The 22,870-nt window shown below is 35.9% G+C and overlaps 1 protein-coding gene across 1 annotated transcript; it reads left to right on the top strand.

Moving 5' to 3' along the window:
* The first annotated feature begins 1,630 nt into the window (after positions 1-1,630).
* LOC129254035 (alpha-(1,3)-fucosyltransferase 7-like) lies at positions 1,631-7,631 on the top strand. Its single transcript, XM_064095097.1, has one exon. The coding sequence runs from the start codon at positions 5,476-5,478 to the stop codon at positions 6,730-6,732; it is 1,257 nt and encodes a 418-aa protein (XP_063951167.1). The 5' UTR covers positions 1,631-5,475; the 3' UTR covers positions 6,733-7,631.
* The last annotated feature ends 15,239 nt before the right edge of the window (positions 7,632-22,870 follow it).

Raw genomic sequence — 22,870 nt, 5'->3', positions numbered from 1 at the left:
GAAAGTGACAAGAAACTGGGTGCACATAGACTAATTAAGTGAAAACATCATCGATTACATCATAAACAATTACCCCCAAAATTATGCCAATTATACACCTTGATCAAAAAGTATCATCACGAAAAATAATGATTTGCTACAATTTATTTAATATCTTTAGTCTTGATTACACCCTGTTGTAATGGTTGCCATCCTGGCAACCAATTTGAAATCTATGAGTCCTTTTGAAATATCTGATAAGTGCACTTTGGGTCCTTTACTGCGAGATTCTCCACTTTACGTTCCGCATCAGAGATATTGTTAACATTTAATTCAGCAAGTAATAGTGCTCGTTGAATAATAAATCTAGGGCAAACATATAAGAAGTGGTATATCGTTTCTCTTTCATTACAGAAATCACACTTTCCAGTTGTGTGTCTTCCCGTCTTAAAAAGGAAGTCGTTTAAACCCAAACCTCTCAAACGTAATCAGTGAATCATTTTTTCACCACTTTTGTCTGTGCATAGATAATCAAAGGGTGTTTTTTCGAAGACAACTTTCTGGTATTTTCTTAATTCTGAAGTTGACTTGTCCCATCTCTTCTGCCATTCATTTCTTGCAAGGACTCTTACAATATTTTTTTGTTTCTTGGATATTCAAATCATTATTAATCTCTATTTCTTGTTTTAAGGCTGCCTTTGCATAGAAGTCAGCCGTTTCGTTTCCATTAACCCCACAGTGAGATGGAATCCACTCTAAGCAAATCAATGTACCTTTGTATTTTAGACAAGTAGCGGTAATTATGATTTCTCTAACGAAATTATCATCGTTGTTTTCCTTCACCGCTTCAATAGCATTCAGAGAGTCAGTAAAAATTACCACTTTATTATATACATTCAAATTTTCCAACTACTGTAGTGCCAAGACAATGGCGACCAATTCCGATCTATATGATGATGTAAAATTTTGCATTCTTTTACATCGATTACCCGCATAGCAGGCACGTAAAAACAAGCAGAGGCGTTGCCGTGTGCCGGTTTCTAGAAACATCAGTGTAAATATGGAGATTCTCTTTCCACATTGTATTAATATACTCCACAGTTGTATTGTATTGATAAAAAACGTTATCACTTTTGGACACAAGCTCATGCAGCTTCAATGACACTTCTGGTGGAGAGAGATGCCAAGGGGGCATGGGTGTATAAGACTGAAAGGATTCAGTTGTGTAGTATATCTCATCTTCCAAAACTCTTAAACCAAAAGGTTTTCGTGCTTTCTTATTTTTTCATATTCAAATTGCCAACAGTTTTTCAATGAAGATTGGAGTGGGTGTTTGGCGTTTTGTCTTATTTTTGCTTTGTAAACCTTGCTAAGCATATATCTTCTCAGATCGAGTGGTAATTCACCAGTATCTACCTGTAAGGATACAAGGGAGGTACCCGTCAACGCCCCCGTGCACAATTTTAAAGCCTGGTATTGAATAGTCAACAAGAAGTTCTTCACATGATCATGAGCTGAATCATGTGCTTCTGCTGCATAATCCAACAATGGCCTGATGACCACTTTATAAAAATTCAAAAGGCTTTTATAGCTACATCCCCACTTAGTTCCCACTAGTCTTTTCATTATATTTATTTTCTTTTTTGCTCTTGTTACAATCATATCTATATGTTGTCTCCATGTTAGCTTTCTATCCAGTACTACTCCTAAAAATAGATGTTCGTCCTTTTGTCATGTTTGTGATAAGGGGACCTCATCTAATTCAATCTGTACACATTTGTTAGTGTTACTAAAAAGCAAAGTAACAGATTTTTCTTTAGAAAGGGTAAAACCCCATCTGTCGAACCACTCATTCAGGATATTCACATAGGATTATACTTTTCTTTTTAGAAAATCAATGTTTTTTCCACTTTTCCATATTACACAGTCGTCTGCGTATACAGAAATATTGACAGATTCGTCCATTGGTATGTCCGACAACATTAAATTGAAAAGGACTGGACTTAGGGAACTACTCTGGGGTAGCCCTTCCTCTATGTCCTGTATAACTGAGAGGTACTTATTTGCCCGGACCTGGAAAGAGCGCCCACTTAAATAGTTCCATATGAACTGAACTATGTTGCCTTGGAAACCAAGTTTATTCAGTTTATAAATCAAGCCTTCCTTCCATAGTCTATCATAAGCCTTCTCCATGTCAAAGAAAACGGCCAGGGTATGTTCTTTATTCCCAATACGTTTTTTAATGTCATTTTCAAGTTGGGTTATATTGTCTTTTGTGCTTCTTGCCTTTCTAAAAGCACTGTGGCAAGTTGGTAATAAATTATGTTTTTCCGTAAACCATACCATTCTTTCTTTGATGATTTTCTCAACTGTTAAGAGCGATAGGCCTGTAGGAAGAAACGTCTGTAGCTTCCTTGTGTGGTTTCAATATTGGGACTATGACGCAATGCTTACATTGGTGGGAACAATTCCTGTTTCCCATATGTTATTAATTATAGTTAACATTATCACTCTCCCTTTGTGTGAGAGATTTTTATATACTTCATACCCAACGCCATCTTTGCCTGGAGAAGACTTTTTACATTTTTTAAATGATATTCTCAATTCATACATCGTAAAGGGTTCATTAATGACACTACTACCCTTAGCATCACCAACTAATGATATGATGTCCTCACATTTTTTAACAATATCTTTTTGTTCATGGGTAAAATCCTTGCCCTTAAAACTATCGTTTATGTTTTTAAAATGACTGGCAAAAGTATCCGCAACGTCATTGCCAGTAATATCAGAACTATATTCTCTCATGAGAACAAAGCTTTTCCTGGGCGAAATACCATCATTATTGATCCTTTTAATCATATTCCAGATCTCGGATAAAGGGGTAAAACGATCAATGTCTTGACAGTACTTTTCCCAGTAAACTCTCTTGGCTTGCCTTAAAGTTTTCTGGGCAATAGATCTTTTCTTCTTAAAATCCTCCAATAAATCTGGAGAGGGTATTCGTAACTTTTCAATTTGCCCCTTGCTCTATTTCTCTCCTTTATTCTAGAGGAACATTCTTTATTCCACCATGGTACAGGGTTTTTCTTAATGTTCTTGGTAGCTCGATGTCCTTTCAAATTTTCCAGGGTAATCTTAATTGATTCCATGAAAGTATCGAACTCTATGACCTTGCCTCCATTCTGTAAGGTATTCCATTGCTCATCTGTTTGCCGCCTAAATTCATCCCAATGTACATTCTTTGTGGATAACATTGAACTGATAGACTGGGAGTGATCGATCTTTGCTTGCGTACCATTCCCTTTCAGTATGTTCAACTGGCTTAACAATGGATAATGGTCACTTCCAAAACTGTTGTTCAGGACTTGCCACGTTGTTTTGTTCGATGTACATGGAGGGGCTAGTGTTAGATCCAAACAAGAACAGTTACCCGTGTGGTAGTCTACTCTAGTGGCACTTCCATCATTTAAGACAACAAGATTTCTCTCGTTTGCAAATTCTTCCACTACTTTACCATTTGCATCTGTTTTTTTACTGCCCCATAATGTGTTATGGGCATTAAAGTCTCCCAATATTATAAGTTTTTCCCCCTCACCTTTCTAAAGAGTTCATTCAGCGAATCTGTGCTAAGTTTGCTGCACGGGTTGTAGAAATTAACTACATTTAAAACCTCATCATCCAATAAAATTTATAATGATATGATCTCCAGATCATCGTGTTTAAAAACACTTTTGTAGTTTAGTGAGGAATGGACGTATATAGCGCAGCCCCCCCCCCCCCGGACCATCCTTTTCTATTCCTATATTCACATACGTAATCTGGTATCTGCATGACCCTCCCCTCTTCTAACCAAGTTTCTTGTACACAAATAATTTCTAAGGGTCTTTTTTGTTGATTCAAAAATCTAATTAACTCATCCCTGTGACATTCAAGACCCTGTGCATTCCACTGGAGAATGCTGAATGCCACGAGGGTGATCAGGCTAGTAGAATAGGTTGCGAATTGACTGTAAATCAACGTCTGTGGGATGTAAACCCAGAGTATCTTTCAAAATATGCGTTATTTCATCAAATGGATTACAGTCAGGCTTTGTTACTATTCTGATTAGTCTAATAAAGAAAAAAAAAGTGTGATGTCTGAAGCACCTTTCAGTATAGGTACTGACATTGATATTTATACGCGATCGTTTCATTCTTACAAATAAAACAGTGAGAATAATATAAGCATTTTCTGAAAACCTAAAAAGAAATCTAAAATTTTCTGCTAAATGACTATTTAATGTTGCTCTTTCTTTGATTCAACAAAAGAATAAAATAGTTAGAACACCCTTATCCAAAACAATTTCAAACACTAATAGATATGACAGTTATTAAAAAAAACCAGCATTTACTTGCTCTAATGAATATTCATGCATTATTTAAATATAAGTTAATTGAAAAATATAAGTACATTCAACATGATTTTATAAGTAATAATCATCTTTGCCTAATTGAGTTAGATTTACTCAATCAAAGCAAGCTATCAATACGTGAATTTTCTTAAATGTATATTGAACCCAAATAAATCAAGTTAATCAAGTAAATTAAAAGACAAGTTAAAACTACTTAAAAAAATACGAAAAATAATTACAAATTGTAAATTCTACCTAAATACATTAAGTGTTAACTACTGATTCAGAATTTTTTTTTACAGTGAAGCATGTAACAAAAACATATCCAAATGAACACAGAAATATAACATAATGCAAACGTATATGGGAGGGAACATTGTTGAGTATATTCACATCATAATATGCTAAAAAAATGTTTTCTACTATGAATATATGTAGATATAGATTGGGTATACCGAGATCACGACCAACATCATCAAAACTGCTCGATGCAATGGAATTAGAGAAGAGCGACATGGATCCCCCCCCCCCCCCCGCTATGAACACTAATACAACTCCACAGAGTATATCAAATATTCACACGAATAATATGATGGGAATGGTTGCATCGCAATATGCTCCATACAGTGCTGCTATTGATCATTGTCACTCATGGGTTTGTGAAATGGCCCCTATACCACTTTGATATCATAGAGAAGGATACAGTATTTCATAACTGTGATACAATCAACATGACATCACGTACGTCTGCGGCGTGTATAACGATATTTCTCTCCGTTGCGGATCAGTCTGTGGCGGTGAGCGTCGAGACGCCATGCAATGTTGGTTGTGTGGTAAACGAATATACTGCCGTGAAACCCACTTTGGTTAACTAGCGGATTGTAAGTGAAAACACAATGGCTTCCGGATGTGCTCTTCATATCTACAGTTGATGCCATCATTCAGTGTGATGTACGAACTTGATTTGTCTATACATATCCCGGATACATAATCTATATGCAGAATGGTGAATAACATAGTCGGCTACTCGAATGTGTGAACGTGAATGGGTTCATGTTTAGAATAATCTATGGTGATTGTACCTTCTTCATTAGCACCGAGTCATGGGGATAAAGAAGGCACTGATCGTTGGATTATCATTAACTCTTATATTGGTTATATGCCTTTGTATTGCTTTCGCCGAGAATCGTCAGTATATCCGACAAGTTTCATCAATTATTCCAAACATCAACATTGTGAGGAAAGCCTTCCGCATAGAAAGCAAGCCACTTAAAAATGGAGGCGAGGGTTCTTTACCAATGAAAGAGGCAACAAGGAATTTGAGCCACAGTGAGACTGCTTGTTACCGTCAAGTACAGGTGTGGGACGGCAGCAAACTAGCCCAAACACCGAGAAAATCTCAATGTCCTGGCCTCAAATGTGGAATAAGCTTTGTCAAGGATAGAAGTTACGTGACTATGATGAAGAGCGATGCCGTAGTTTTCTTTCATTTATCTCGGTGGAGTTGGGCAGAGATGCTCAACAGACGGCCATTGAATCAAGCCTGGGTTTTCTATTCCTTGGAGACTCCTCCATTGACTGGTAGAAATGCATTGCCACCAAGAATACTAGACCATATTTTCAACTATACGATGTCATACAGGCCGTCTTCAACGATTCACTGTCCTTATGGTATGTATGACGACACCCTGCCACAAATACCTCAGGACCAAAATAAAAATTGGGCCGAAGGGAAAACTAGATTAGTGGCATGGGCTTCATCCAAATGCTTTCTACACGGTGGGGTTCAATCTTGGAGGCGCAGAAACTTTGTAAAAACACTTGCAAAGCACGTAAGTGTCGATATGTATGGCGAATGTGGGGACCAAGTTTGCCCTAGATATTCACAGGGTTGCTGGACCCAAATCAAAGCTCACAAGTTTTACCTGGCATTGGAGAACAACGAATGCCGAGAATACATCACGGAGAAGTTCTGGGTAAACGCCCTCAGTAATGACATCGTACCCATCGTCTATGGACCCCCGAGGGAAGATTACGAGCGAGTTGCGCCACCAAATTCGTTTATACATCTCCAGGACTTCAGGAATATGAGTGAACTTGTGGATTATATTAATCTCCTTGATGCTAATGATACCTTGTACAATCAGTATTTTGAATGGAAGAAACGGGGCTCAGTAAAGTTTGTTGGAGAACACAAAATCCTGCAAGCGCAGTTCATGTGTAAAGTAGTCTCTAAATTGTTGGATGGCGAAAATATGTTAAATGGTGATTACCATGCACCAAGAGAAGTGAATCCTTCAATACATGACTATTGGTCAACTTCATGTCTCAAACCAAAAGGATTTCCTCATGATATATAGAAAGATGTCAATACTAAAGTGAGTTTTTTTTCTTCTACAACTGGCAATTACTACAAAATTGGTAATAGAAATACAAAAGAAATTTAATTTTGTCCTGAGTACCCTTTACGTAGTATACAACACTGAAATTGATTTTAAATCAATTGAATTTGACAACAATCAGGTGGATCAATGTTTTTGTCGTTTATTATTCAATAAGCAAACATTGATAATGGAGGCTGCATATATGAATCAGTGGGGTATCCAAAACCGGAGTATGAGAAAAAAAAGTGTAGGAGATGGGAAAATCTACATAATCGACTTTCAAAGAAACCTCGCATACAACTGACCGAAGTCTTTCTTTTTACAGGGCTTTATTTGTTAACACCCTCTTCACAGATTTATCTAATTGTATACTTTTTATGTTTAAAATGTTTTTGTGTTTGTTTGTTTTATTTCCGTATATAAAATAACAAATACAAAGTACATATAATACATAAAAATACATATAACATGAAATGATAAGGTCAAGGTTAAAATACAGTAATAAATGGTAAGGAAGAAAGTAAATTATACGGCTGGTAGCGCCAATTTTCTTGCAAAAAGGCTATAATGTATAGGTATTTGACCATCAAGCATAAAAGTAAAAATCCCATAACCTACACCTACCCCCCTCCCCCGGTACAAATAGGTGATTTAATTTTAATTAGCAGAAATATATCTAAAAATGTATTTTTCAAAGAATTGAAAGTGGTGACATTACACACGTACTAAGGGATTCTGTTAAATTCAGAGACTGCTCGGTAGGAGAACGATCTTTTACAACTATTGGTTCTAGGTCTGGGCAAACATATATTATTTTCATTTCTAAGAGGGTAATGAGTACTAGAGTAGCTTTTAAATAAAACATATTTTTCATATATTCAGTTGCCATGTTGTTATTAATCTTATACATGAATAATATCAAGTGAGTATACTGTCTCTTTTGAATAGTGTCCCCCGGGAGTGTCCCAACCCAGAATAGAATGAATTTAAGAGGTAGAAGTGTTTGAATAGGGGTCAATTTTCAAGATTATTCTTCCAGCTCTATTTTGAATTTTTTTAATTTGGTCAAGCAGAGATTTGTTTGCAGATTGATAGATAATGTCACCATAATCAAAATGAGGTAAAATTATTGAGTTATATTAACTTTAATTCTGACAAATTTACAAAATGCTTCAGCCGTGCAATATAACCATCGTTCTCCCCAGTTTTTGACATAAATAATTTATGGGATACTCCTACTTCATGTTTTCAATGTCAAGTTCTATATTCGTAATTCAATTGGTCGCTACGCACCTCGACATATCTTTCAGTCACCTTTCACCTCACCTATACAGAATCATAAGTTTTCATTTTCGATCCCAAGTTTCGCAGCGGAAATACCAAACATTCTTGCCTATTTGCTAATATTACTCGCATAAAAATAAATGAGATCTATTTTAGGAGATTTTTTTTTGTTTTAAATTGTTCTTTTATTTGCTTCTTCCAGTGAATACAAACATAAACTAATTTCATAACTTCATAAATGATACATCAAAATCAATCAAGTAAAATAATCAATAATCAAACAATCAATTCCAGTAAAATAAGTAATTCATAAACATATACATAAATTTATAAGTTAATCCATTCATTTTCCAATTCACTGAAAGAAATTATTAGATGACTAGTAATCCGTCATCCTGGTATCCATTACCCCCTCTCCCCGACCCCCTTCCCATTTAAAGTATAGCTCAGGGGCATAAATCAATTGGACGAGCTTGATTTAATATATTGTAGTTAACTTATTGTATAGTTAATCAAGACAACCCCAATTTTAAGAGCAAGGTGGACCTCAAGTACGCCACGGCTTCTCATGCTATTACTACTACTATTAATGGAACTACCTACTACTACTACTACTACTACTACTACTACTGCTACTACTACTACTACTACTACTACAGCTACTACTATTACTAATACTACTACTACCAGTAGCGTACCGTGACTCGGAGGAGACAAAGCATTGGGGGGGGGCAAAGCATTGTTCACAGACAATGCACTGCCCCCCAATGCTTTGTCTCCTGCGGTTCACGGTACGCTACTGACTACTACCTTTTCTAGGGGGATCCAAACTTCATAAACAATGCATTTTAGTAGATCCTTCCAGTGGTACCATCAGTCAAACATTTTGAGGGAGCACCCAGTATGGCGTGAAGGATGAACGTTCTTACAAGTTGCGAGTGAGAGAAGGGACCAAGCATACATTTTGACCTTTAAAAAATGAATTTTTGTGATAGGTTTTGAAGTATTGATATCATAATATAATATTTCACACTTTTCTTACAATTTCTCATTATTTCTTCCTCTTTCCTTGGTCCTGGAAGTCTTGCCGGCCAGAGTACCCCCTCCCCACAAAACATCTAGTTATACCTGGAATGTACTTCCACAATTGTCATTTTGTTTTATTACTATTCACTGTACCTATTTTGAATTTATTTGTTATATAATTTATGTTTTCTTTTGTATCGCATGGAGGACCAGTTTTGTCGTACTGCTGAATTAATGCTTTTTTTGTACATTTATGTCTTATTCTAACATGAACTCTCTCAAAGAGGATTGGTCAAATGTTGGTGAAATTGTGTCCGACAAATATCGTCAAAATCAACCAATTTATTGGTTATGATCTTCCAGCATAATTATGGTTGATATTGACACTTTTTATCGGTCAGACAAAATCCAACGGATTGGTCACTTTGACCAATTCATTTTCAGTGTGTGTCTGTGTATATATTGTCTTGATTTTATACCTTGAAACTGAAAATAAATACTACTTCCATGACTTCTTCTTATTCTGCATACTTCTGTTATTACCATGACTTTAATACTGGTTTCATTCTAGTATAAATCATGACCAGTATGGCATGTTCCATCAATGCCTTGAAGTAAAATGTAATACAAAAGCAAACAAAGTATAGCATAAAAGATTTAAAAAATACATTCAAACGTGGGTGTAAAACAAACATTAATCTCTCCGGTGGAATTATTATTCAAGTGTCAAAATACACTTCAAATGTTATACATATATATGAAGAGCTCACTTGCAAAAGGGGTTAGGTCCATTTTTCATCAAATTTGATTTTTATGTCTTAATGTATAGATTTTTAGTAGCTCTATAAGCATGATAAGATGATACCAAAGAAAAGTTGAAATTCCTATTAAAAAGTGAACTAAAATGGCAAAGAAAAAACACTTTTTTTCAAAAGGGGTTAGGTCCATTTCAGTTTAGTTGCAAAAGGGGTTAGGTCCACACAGATTTTTTTGGAAAAGAATATCTTTAAAAATATGAAGACTGGTAGATTTCTCTTATACCCAATTTTATGTTCTCATGGTAGGGTATCATGAAAATTTAGTTTCGCATACGAATATTGCAATATGGGAGAATAACAAAATGATTTCTTGGAGTGGACCTAACCCCTTTTGCAACTAAACTCTTTTGAAGAACTCATTTGTCAAAAGGGGTTAGGTCCAGTTTTCATAAATTTTATTGTTTTTTGTTTCTAAACCTCTAAAGTTTTAGTCACTCTGATGATACGAAAGACAATTTAAGATTCAAATGAAAACTTGAATGAAAAGGGCAAAAAACAATCACTTTTTTAATCAAAAGAGATTGGATTCATTTCAGTTTATTTGCAAAAGGGGTTAGGTCCACAATGATAATTTTTCAAAAAATATATAGAAAAAAATTGAAGACATGTAGATTTCTTTTATACCCAATTTTATGTTCACATGATGGGGTAGTACATCATGACAATTTAGTTTCTCATAAGAATATTGCAATAAGTGAACATAAAAAACATGGTTTTTCTCGGAATGGTCCAAAGTGGACCTAACCCCTTTTGCAACTAAACTCGTCATATATATATATATATATATATATATATATATATATATATGTATATATATATAATATGATTCTATCTTATTTCATCTATTTTTAGGAGAGTGGGAAGGTGGCATGGATTCCTAAATTTTGTGTTGCACGTTGCACCTCTTTCCCTCCGAAAACAACCCAAATATATCAATCCAGGGGTATTTACCAAAGTTTAAGAGGTTGTTTGAAATAAATATCATCCCAACCACTCACTCAGACAAGAGGCCAAAAAGGAATGAATCTGAACTCTAGGCCTCTATTCTCTTTCGCTTCGTGTGTATTTATGAATTTCAGATGCCATGATGGCAATATGGAGTTCGTACAAATGAAGGAATGGTACAAATATCATCCCGATGACCAGTCCTACATTTCCTTCAAAGAACATACTCAAGACAGGCCACTCTTCTTTATAAGTCAAACTATCCAGTAACCACTGTGTAGCATTGAACATTCCTACAGCCAGTAAGCATAGGGATGTCCATCTCATTTCCTGGTAGTCTTTGGGTTGCTGATGCTCTACCCTCAAGATAAAGGTAGATTGGATGCATTTACAAAGAAGACCGAAGACACAGCTGAAGACGCTTACCAGGTTAAGAACCATCTCATCATGGGATGATATTCCAGGACCTGACACGAGGTTCCCTAAAGATGACACGAGACAAAACATTTCAAACAGACATGCTCCAGAGAGAGAAATTAAAAGCATTATGTTATTTATCTCTGATGGGTTGTGGACATATCTACACAATGTCTTTCCTCGATTCGATTGTCTTTTTTAGTCACTTTGGCGTGTTTAATAATCACTAGCAACAGGGGTGTAAAGAAGGCAATTTTCAGCAACCATTGGGTGTACATGCTATGATCGATGCGTATCGTTTTGAGCTGAGAGGTAATGGCTTATGCCAAAGTACATGGTACATATCAACAACGTCATTGACAGAACCTTCTCAGTTTCCCTTCTCAGAGTTTTGTCGCTACCACGATAACTCCTAGTCAAACAACTGTTTGTACGTGAATCATCACTCCGAGCATTCATGGAAGTGACAGGCTCCATCTCAATATCGTTTTCGAGTAGTAAAGAACGCTCCGATTCACATTGGGAAAGATATCTTCTATTCAAAGTTTTGTCGGTGAAGTCTCTCAAAGTGATCCAATTTGACTGAGGAGTAATGCATTTGAAATATCCAGCGGAACGACCGATATCATTCATCATCGATTCGAAACGCTTTGGAATATTCTGGGACAAGATCTCGATCATCAAAAGTGTTACCATTACCGGAAGCTCAGCTGTAAATGGTCTAAGATGTCGGAGATACCATGAAGCACCTCACCTAAAGTGGAATTCATCGGACAAGGGTAGGGTGTGCGGTTCTCACCATTAGCAAGAATTGTAAATGGTCGCAAAAGCTTCTGGATGGATGTCCAAAGAGCAACTTGTGTTAGGAGGACAAATGGCCACCAGATCTTAGGAACCGAAACGAAGTGGACATCCTTAAAAGTGGGGATGAAATAAAATGTAAAAGTATAGACGGACGCGTTAAATGTCAATATATTAAGTAATCGCATGATCAATTCCTCGTTTGTCTGTGCTGTAGGGTTAAGTGGTGAGTGTTCGTTGAAACATAACATGGTGACAGTCACTTCAGGTATAAAGGATATGAGAGTCAAACCACAAAATATGTAAGTTATGTTTAGTGTCACATTGCTGACCATAGAATTGTTGTCAATCATTTCTTTCATCGAGGAAATTTGAATCATATTTCGTGGAGCAGCATCAATTACACCCCCAACTGTCGGATAGGGAACTTGATCTGACGAAAGACGTCCGAACAGTGCTTACATCGTCGAGGCCAGATCATCATTCCCAATTCATGCAATTTCCCTACTCTCATAGTCAACCAAATCACGCCTATAAGTGAAGATATCATTAGTAAAGTCATGATGACGTTCCGAACTATGTAAAGTATGGCGGCGAAGGTCTTTGCAGAATCTTTCTTAGGTAGGAATGGGACGTACATTACGATTAATCCTGTAGCTGCCATGACATACATAACGACACGGTAAGCACTTCCCAGGGAGACTCTCCGTACTGGTACTAGATCAGTGCTTCAATTGTTCCGATCACCACAGGACGTTCTAGTTCCTGCATCAGGTCCAACTTGATGATCCTGAAGATCAATTACCTCTGGATCGAGAGAAAGACGGTCATGACTGATAATTTCAGCATCTTCAGAGACGTATTCGGTGGTTCGTGATGAGCTGTTTTGATCTAATTGTCCTTCGATCTCTGTGAGCATGGTGATCTTAATTTGACGAAGACGATGGAGACGTCGACTCAGATTGACTTAATTGATGTTCCTTTCTTGAATACATGCATCGTTCCATAGAAATAACCGATGGCAACCTGTTGTATGAAAAGGAAATGAAATAATGTATCCGAACCATTTTGGCACATTTGTTAAATAATGTTTCACGCGTAATTTTAGGAAAAGAACATATGCGACTCTCATCAGATTCGTCAAACATTTTTCGTAATCTATACAGACAGACATATATATATATATGTTATCTTCCGAATTCGAACTTCTACCCCCTCCCTCTTGCTACGACCTTGATGGAAATTTTCTGTCTGGAATTATTCTCAATTTTACGCAGCTCATAGCAGTAATGTCTACGCAATATCTCCTAAAAAAGGGTGGGATCGAGTTGGAACAGAGGAATACTGTGGTGTAAGATTATGTTCCATGTACATGAAAACGCTTTCTAATAAAACCCAAAAAAATCCTCGTAGACTCTTCACTCGTTTTTTAAATGTTAGTCTACAAAAAAAAAAAACCAAAAATAAACGATGTTTAGAAGATGTTAGATTACTTACCATGCTTATCTTGTGAATTGTGATTGAAAGAACCTCACCTCACAGTCTTCATGAGGATCAAATGTAGACTATCTTACGTAATTTGATCTATCCACAGAAGCAGGAAGTAAGTACTCGAAATTCATTCATTCAATTCAATTTTTTAAATGGTCAAACCGAATTTGGATCGAGTGTTCATGTATAATGTTTAAAAGCACAACATATATTTCAATACATGTACTTTAAATGCAGATAGAGACTCGCTATTGCGATAGGCTGAGATCACTAGACGTTAATGGTTTAACCTTTATCTACAGTGCTCTGTAATCTTTTAATGATAAACATGTTTATAATGAGTGACCCAGGGAATTTCCCATCTGATTGAAAGACAGGAATATAGATTTTTTTTCTAATTTTCAGTTCTGGCAAAGTAAATGAACCAAATTGATTTTGTGTTGTGAAGTTAAATAATCTTGCCAAATCATGGCAGTATTGGTAGAGTCCCCCGTTAGTGCGATTTATCTCAAGTTAGTTCTATATTAGGACAGGTTTTACCTGCATATATTATTTCGTAATATTTGAATTAAAGAGATAAAGTGCCGGAAATCACTTCTGTCAATGTCCATCACATAAAGCTATGTAACATGTAATTTTGTGTTCTTGCTTTCAAAATACAAAACGATTTAGCCCCAGCCTATCTGGGACCACTTATCTGCAAACGTAATGTAACTTATAAAACTGTAAAATATTCTGAACAATATCCCCTTCAAATACCCTGCCCAAGGACGGATTATAAAAGAAAATCATTTGAATATGTTGCTGCCATCGTATTTAATTCTCTCCCTTGTGATATACAAAAATGCATTAAAAAACACTGTAAATCATTAAAATTCTGACTGTCATACATGTAATTACACTGAATAACTTGATGTTAATGTAATGATTCCATGATAATTGTTGATTTCACTCTATATGTATATAATGTATTCTGTTTTTACTTTTTATATGTTACATACTAAATTGCTATGATGTTGAATTATTTGTTAAACTGCAGGGCGCCTTTGGAAAGCAGTTTTGCATAACTGAACAGGCCTACCCAGCAGTATAAAATAAGAAAATAAATGAATAAATACAAATTAATAAGTAAAAAACTAAAGAAACCCGATAGGAGTGCATTATACCGAATCTTGACAAAATTACGGTGATATCATGAAATTGAATAAAATGTCGATGTGTAAAAAATTGGGAAGAACATCAGAGGGATAGTATTAGTGAACTACGATTTATGTTTCTACCTTAATATTTCATACCACAGTATACACTGCAATACCAAACGGTGAATAAGTGGAAATACTTTTACACGAGATTTAATTATCCAATAACTAGAAATGATGACATTTTGATTAATGCCTCACGGTGACTAAACATCTGTTGAAAAATAATGATTAATTGCTAAGTATGTACTTGAAAGTGTGAGTCATGGGGTCATATGATTCGGGCGTATCTTAATCGCTATATCTTTTATCTTCATCTCAAAATAAGTTCATGAATGTACAAGTTCAGTATGCCTATATACAACTACCGGCTCTGATCCAAATCTAAATAATTTGAATAAAATGATCATAATAATTTATTACTTATTACACCTAGGGGCGAGGCAATACTCAGGAGGGATGAGATGCCCAACATGCTGTGGAGTAGTCCACCTCCTGGACTGTTGTTATTTGGTACGATACGACTACCAAACACATAACACACTACATCCCCATAACACGCATACACATACTTCCTTCGGGGAAAGTGAATCAGTGGGTTAGGCAAATCAGTGGGTTAGAGTGATATCTCCTTGGTTAGGCGAATCACTGGGGGTGAGTGAATCAGTGGAGGGCGTGTGTGTGTAACAACGGTTGGTTATGTGTGCGCGCGGGGGGTATCGGTACGGTCCGATAGGGTTTGCCCCTTTGGATTGCCCAATCAATAAATATCGTCCAGGACGTGGACTAGCTGTGGAGGGGCGTCAGGGAAAAACTAGATACATTTAGGGTATATAAAGGCGATGGGCCAGGCAAGCATGGAAACTAGGTTTTGTTCAGCTTTTTTTTATTAATGAGGTTTTCACGATCCAATTATTTTTTCAAGGTGTTTTTTTTTTTATGGTAACAATAATTTAAAAAATCCCCATTAAGCTTAAATGATCTGGGAGAAATTGAAGCAAAGGATTAAGCATGGTATTTGCACTTTTTATGGTAAATATTCTACAAAATCATGTTTAGGAGGTGGGATTTCCTTTTAGTTTAATTTTCATTCATTATATAGATTGGTATTTTTTGTTCTTTTCATACCTTTTAATGGATCTATATCAGCCAATAACATTCACATTCGCAAAGGATTAAGGAAATTGTTTTTTTTAAATGCAATCGGGAGAATGTTGGTATTTTTTTGTTCTTTTCATACCTTTTAATGGATCTATATCAGCCAATAACATTCACAATCGCAAAGGATTTTGCAAATTGTTTTATAAATGCTATCGGGGGAATGTATTTTCAATTGGATTTCGGTTTATGCCGTCTATCACAGATAACTTATGTGTAAACATGTGAAGAAATCGAGTAAATATGTTTGAAGTTTTCTTAATAAGTAACAAATAGAAACTAGAATTAATATTGAGGATAATGTTTCTGGTGACTTAGTTTAAATTATTTATTGATGATAATGACACTACTTGTTTGGCTAGCATCGATAAGCATCTTCCTATTTTGTCATTAAAGGAGAATGAAACCCTTGAAACCAGCTGAATCCATATCAAAGAGAAAAATCAAAGAAATATATTGTTGAAAGTTTGAGGAAGATTGAATGAATAATAAGAAAGTTATGAGCATTTGAAAATTGAGATCACTAATGCCATGTAGATCCTCCCATTGGCAATGCAACCAAGATCTGTGATGTCACACACGTACAACTCCCTCATTACTTTAGTACTTATTTCACTTATATTCTCACTTTTATAGAGTCTATCACAAGGTGAGGTGTTCTCTTTATAAGAGGACAAGTACAGATGTTTCACAACATTATATCAATGATGAATCGTTTGTCATATGATTAGAATGAGCAAAAAGAGATGTTTTGGGGTACATTTTCAGTGTCCAAAAGGGGGGAGAGTTGTCCAGTTTTGGACACTGAAAATATACCCCAAAACATCTCTTTTTGCTCATTCTAATCATATGACAAACGATTCATCAATGATATAATGTTGTGAAACATCTGTACTTGTCCTCTCATAAAGAGAACACCTCACCTTGTGATAGACTCTATAAAAGTGAGAATGTATATGAAATAAGTACTAAAGTAATGAGGGAGTTGTACGTGTGTGACATCACAGATCTTGGTCGCATTGCCAATGGGAGGATCTACATGGCATTAGTGATCTCAATATTCAAATGCTCATAACTTTCTTATTATTCATTCAATCTTCCTCAAACTTTCAACAATATGTTTCTTTGATTTTTCTCTTTGATATGGATTCAGCTGGTTTCAAGGGTTTCATTCTCCTTTAATAATGATAATAATAATAATAATAGCCAATTTTTATAGAGCGCTTTTCCCAGAATGGCTCAAAGCGCGTAAAGCATATTATTACCCCGGTCATTGGATTCATTTTAATCCCGCACGAAAAGTGCGCAATTTCCACTCCCTGGGGAGCATTCCTTGCATTCATCGCAGCCTCATTATGGCGCTGGCAAAATCAAACATACAATATCTTTCGCATCCTACCGGGTGGACATTAGGTCTAATTGCCCAATGTTGTGTTCATGTGATGACGGTTTTACCGTAAATACATTTGAAAATGATATTTGGTAATATTTTCAATTCAATCCAATTCAATTCTAACACTAAATCAATATTTCAACGTATATTATGCGATTAGATTGCCGGTTGAAAATAAAGTTGCTTTAAATTATTTCCTTTTATTAACTGATGTATTTAGGCCTACATCTATTGTATGCAACAAGCTTATCCTGGTAATTATCTTATCCTGGTAATAATCTGTTGTGCTAATTTAATTTGATCAAGTAAATGTGTATCAAAAGAGGAAGAGCAACCCGAATAATAATTAATTGCAAACGACTGATGCATGACAAGCAGTGGCGTAACAGGGGGGGGGCAGGGGGCAAGCTGCCCCCTGGCGGATTTCACCGGGAAAATAAAAGAAAAACGGGAAAAAGAAAAAAAAAGGAGGGAGAAAGAAAGGGAAAGGGGAAGGAAAGGGGAAAAGAAACCGGAGGAAAAGGAAAGGGAAAAGTGAAAAGAAAACGAATAATTTTTTTTTTAATGGAAAAGGAAAGAGAGTGGGAAATGTACGAAAGAAGAACATTTGAGAAAGAATAAATCATTCCGGAGTAGGCCTATGTAATGCAATAGGATGATGGGAAATAAATTAAAAGATGACAAAATTGCAAACAATAGCGGGAAACGAAAGTAGAATGTAATTAATCAAAAGCTAAGTTGGAAAACAAAGAAAAGGGACAAGAAAAAAATAATAACACGACCGGGCTGCCGATGAGTGAAATTAAAGAGCGGGAAGAAAGATGGACTGCATACAACATTGTGCTATAAGCTTGCAAATTTTTATGCAAATAAGCTACCGGGGCTTTGCCCCAGACCCCACGCAGTAGGGGCTCTTCATTTATAACCTTCGAATGGCTCTATTACGCCCCCCCCCCCCCGTTCAATCACGTTCACTCACTGGTATACAGACGCGGGGGGTCTTGTTCCACACCCAAGAGGAAATAAAAGAAATTATAGGAGACAACGTATAATGAAATGAACGGAAACAATGAAGTGTGTTATTTGCTGAATTTAATGGAATAATCTATCACATAATTAGAATTTAATTTCAATAGGCAATTTTTATTTTCAACTCGCTTTGCACGCTGGCGACTTTTTACAAATTTTTCCCACATTGCTATGTTTTGCCCTCAAAATATTTGGTTCATTACGCAACGGGGTTGAATAAATGTGTTGTGTAAAAGCTATAGTTTGTATATGAACGCGGGCAATCTGCGAGGTTTAAATGGCTTTGATAATTATCAAGAAGTTCCGGGGGCTCCGCCCCGGACCCCCAACTGCACAGCACATGCGTATGGAAGGGTTGGGCCATGGCCACGGCCATTAAGTTCTACAAACAAGAACAAAACATAAGGAGGAAAGAAAAGCAAAGGAAAAGTGTAGGATATGATTTTATTTACTGAATATAATGTAAAAAAATAGCTCAAAGTTAGATTCTCATGAAAAGGTGAGTTTTCTGGCTCGCTTCGCTCGCTCGTGACTTAAATAAAGCAACTTTTTAGCACATAGGCTATACTGCACCCCTCGTTTTTTTTTTTTTTTTTTTACTCTTCACGCAACTGCCGCAAAGAATCCTGTTCACAGTGGCGCACAGACCACAAAAAGGGAATCTTAAGAGAGAAGAGTGAAATATATTATTATCTGGATATCATGTCAAAATCTATCACAAAATTTGATTTTTTTATTATTAAAAGGTCAAAAATTTTGCTCGCTCGCTTCGCTCGATCTCTCGCAACTTTTTTTTAAAGATAAATTCTGCCCGATACGCAATATCTGGCCTTCTCAAAATAATCGCCTCATTACACCATTACGCCAGTTCATACCCCCTTTCATACCTTGATATGACCGGGAAAATTTTGGCTCTTGCCCCCCCCCCCCCCCCCCCCCCTGGCCACCGACCCCTGTTACGCCGCTAATGTCAAGGGGTAATGGGACGGTGACACGTGCCGGGCTGTTTGGGGGCAAAGGGTTTCGAGTTTAAGGATATAAAATGGAAAAAAATAATGGAGGAATCTCGATCTAGTTTAATCTGACGAATGACCAAAGAAACTACGAGAGCCTCAGTAGCTTCCATCGTTCATGCCGTCGTGACGCCATTGGAAGGTTTCAGGTTTCCATGCCCATGCGCCGGCGGCGCGTTTCCGTTTTACACCCTGGCGAAGGCATTTTCCGGAAAAATTGCCACAAAGCGACTAGTGAAGAGTCTACGTCTAGGTTTGTTTACATAATCAGCTGGGCGCGCGATCCAAAAGTCCGCACCGAAGATATCCGCAGAACATACGTGCAAATGCAGCTGAGCTTATAGACCAAAAGCTTCAGTCTCTGTATTTTGGTTGTTCCGCTGAACTATATACGTTGGCTTCATGATTTTTTTTTACTTTATCGCACATGATCGTTTATATGAATGAAAACGAATAATAGCTAAAATATTGAAAAATAAAACACATAATTACTTTTTTTCATATAATAGATAGACAAATTAACAGATATATATATCATGTAGTACAATAGATTGATTTATAACATAGATAGTGGATAGACAGATATGATAGATATAAGGATATATTATATATATCCTTATATCTATCATATCTGTCTATCCACTATCTATGTTATAAATCAATCTATTGTACTACATGATATATATATCTGTTAATTTGTCTATCTACTCTGTCTATCTCATTCTCTATCTACCTATCTATCTGTCTATCTATCTATCCATCTAACATCTATCTCTCAAATTCTCTATCTATCCATCTGTCTCTCTTTTATTTCTCTCTATCGATCTGTTAATCTACTCATGTGCAATATCAACACTGCTTCGACTTCCTTCGGGAGTCTATTTCCTCAGCTCTACTTTTCCCTTTTTTGTGCTTGATTCGATTCAATTACTACTTTATTTACTTGTTACATTTGTTAAATGTCTTGTATTGCATAATGAGTTTTTTTTTCTTCTGAAGGTTGCCTCCTATTCTCTTTCAAATTCCACCTCTTGCTTTCCCTTCTCTTTGTCTTATCCCAATTTCTTTCCCTTCTCTCACCTCTTTCTTCTTAATCTTTCATTCCGCTTTTTTCTTCTTTGGTGACACTTTACTTTTGGCCTTTTGTATTTATTTATGAAACATTTATTTTTTATCTGTATGAATTTGTATTGTATTTGATAATGTTTACTTTATATTTTGTTATGATTCTATTTGTATGTAAACATTCACTTATTTCAGTCTTTGACTGCTTGTGATTGTATTTTGATAGTTTTTATTGCAATAAAATCCAATATATATATATATATATATATATCTCAAATTCTCTCTATCTATCCATCTGTCTGTCTTTTTCTCTCTCTCTGTTTCTCTCTATCCATCTATCTATCTCTCGAATTCTCTCTATCCATCTGTCTGTCTGTCTCTCAAATTCTCTCTCTCTATCTATCTATCCATCTGTCTGTCTTTTTCTCTCTATCCGTCTATGTATCTATCTCTCAAATTATCTATCTATATATCTATCTTCTATCTATTTATCTATCTATATATGTAACTATATCTATCTGTTAATTTGTATATCTTCTCTGTCTCTCTCATTCTTTATCTATCTATCCATCTAACATCTACCTATCTCTCAAATTTTCTATCTCTCTCTCTCTCTCTCTCTCCCTCTCTCTATCTATCTATCCATTTGTCTGTCTTTCTCTATTTCTCTCTATCTATCTTCTATCTATCTATCTATCTATCTATCTATCTATATGTAACTGCAGTATCTATCGATCTGTTAATTTGTCGTTCTTCTCTGTCTCTCTCATTCTTTATCTATCTAACATCTACCTATCTCTCAAATTTTCTATCTCTCTCTCTCTCCCTCTCTCTATCTATCTATCCATTTGTCTGTCTTTCTCTATTTCTCTCTATCTATCTATTTATCTATTTATCTATGTAACTACAGTATCTATCTATCTGTTAATTTGTCTATCTTCTCTGTCTCTCTCATTCTTTATCTATCTATCTATCTATCTATCTATCTATTTATCTATCTATCTATATATCTATCTAACATCTATCTATCTTTCAAATTCTCTATCTCTCTCTCCCTCTATCTATCTATCCATCTGTCTGTCTTTTTTTCTCTCTCTTTCTCTATTTCTCTTTTTCCGTCCATATATATATATCTATCTATCTATAACATCTCTCAATCTCTCAAGTTCTCTCCCCCATCTATCTATCTATCTATCTATCTATCTATCTATCTATCTATCTATCTATCTATCTATCTATCTATCTATCTATCTATCTATCTATCTTTTATCTATTTATCTATCTATGTAACTACAGTATCTATCTATCTGTTCATTTATCTATCTTCTCTGTCTCTCTCATTCTTTATCTATCTATCTATCTATCTCTCAAATTCTCTATCTCTCTCTCCCCCCTCTATCTATCTATCCATCTGTCTGTCTTTCTCTATTTCTCTCTATCTATTTATCTAGCTATCTATGTAACTACAGTTTCTATTTATCTATCTATATATGTAACTATATCTATCTGTTAATTTGTCTATCTTCTCTGTCTCTCTCATTCTATATCTATCTATCTAACATCTATCTATCTCTCAGATTCTCTATCTCTCTCTCTCTCTTTCTCTCTCTATCTATCCGTCTGTCTGTCTTTTTTTTTCTCTCTCTCTATTTCTCTTTATCCGTCCATATATCTATCTATCTATAACATCTCTCCATCTCTCAAGTTCTCTCCCCCCCCCATTTATCTATCTATCTATCTATCTATCCATCTCTCTGTCTTTCTCTCTCTCTCTCTACTTCTATCTATCTGTTTATCTATCTATCTATCTATCTATCTATCTATCTATCTATCTATCTATCTATCTATCTATCTATCTATCTATCTATGTCTCTATCTATTTATCAGTCTTCTATATCTATCTTTCGGCATCTAAGTGTATCAATCCATCAAACTTCAATTTTCTTTATATTATATGTATCTGTTTATTTTTATTTTGTCTGTCATTCTATTCATTTGGTTAATGATTTATATTTAGAAAAAAAAGCATGTTCGGATTTCACTCATATGACTGCTCTCTGTACATGAAGTGCCGAGGAACTCCATGCTCTGATCAGTAACTGTGCAGATTGCATGCGGTGGTGTGGGGCTCGCCTGTGTCGCACGCTGCTGCAACCAGCGACGTGTGTAGACTCTTTACTAGTCGCTTTGTGGCTATTCTTGCGGAAAATGCCTTCGCCAGGGTGTAAAACGGAAACGCGCGTCCCCGGCGTCATACTGAAAGGGACTCGATTAACTTCTCCGATATCAGGGGCCCAATTTATAAAGACTTGTAACGATAGTAAATTTGTCATTATGGCAAAGGAAAACTTTCCTTACATCGCTCACCCTATCTCTCACACACGCACTTCATCACACACCCTCTTTCACCCACACTCTCTTTATCGTTTGTTTTTCTTTCAGGAACACAAAAACATATACTTTTTCCATATCGCC

This window comes from Lytechinus pictus, chromosome 2 (assembly GCF_037042905.1).
Source record: "Lytechinus pictus isolate F3 Inbred chromosome 2, Lp3.0, whole genome shotgun sequence".
In the NCBI taxonomy this organism is placed as follows: domain Eukaryota; kingdom Metazoa; phylum Echinodermata; class Echinoidea; order Temnopleuroida; family Toxopneustidae; genus Lytechinus; species Lytechinus pictus.
The sequence above is the reverse complement of the archived record's forward strand: the minus strand, read 5'-3'. Positions and strand labels throughout refer to the sequence as shown.

Excerpts from the sequence above, each read along its gene's own strand:
- LOC129254035 (XM_064095097.1), top strand. The coding sequence starts at position 5,476 with ATGGGGATAAAGAAGGCACTGATCGTTGGATTATCATTAACTCTTATA.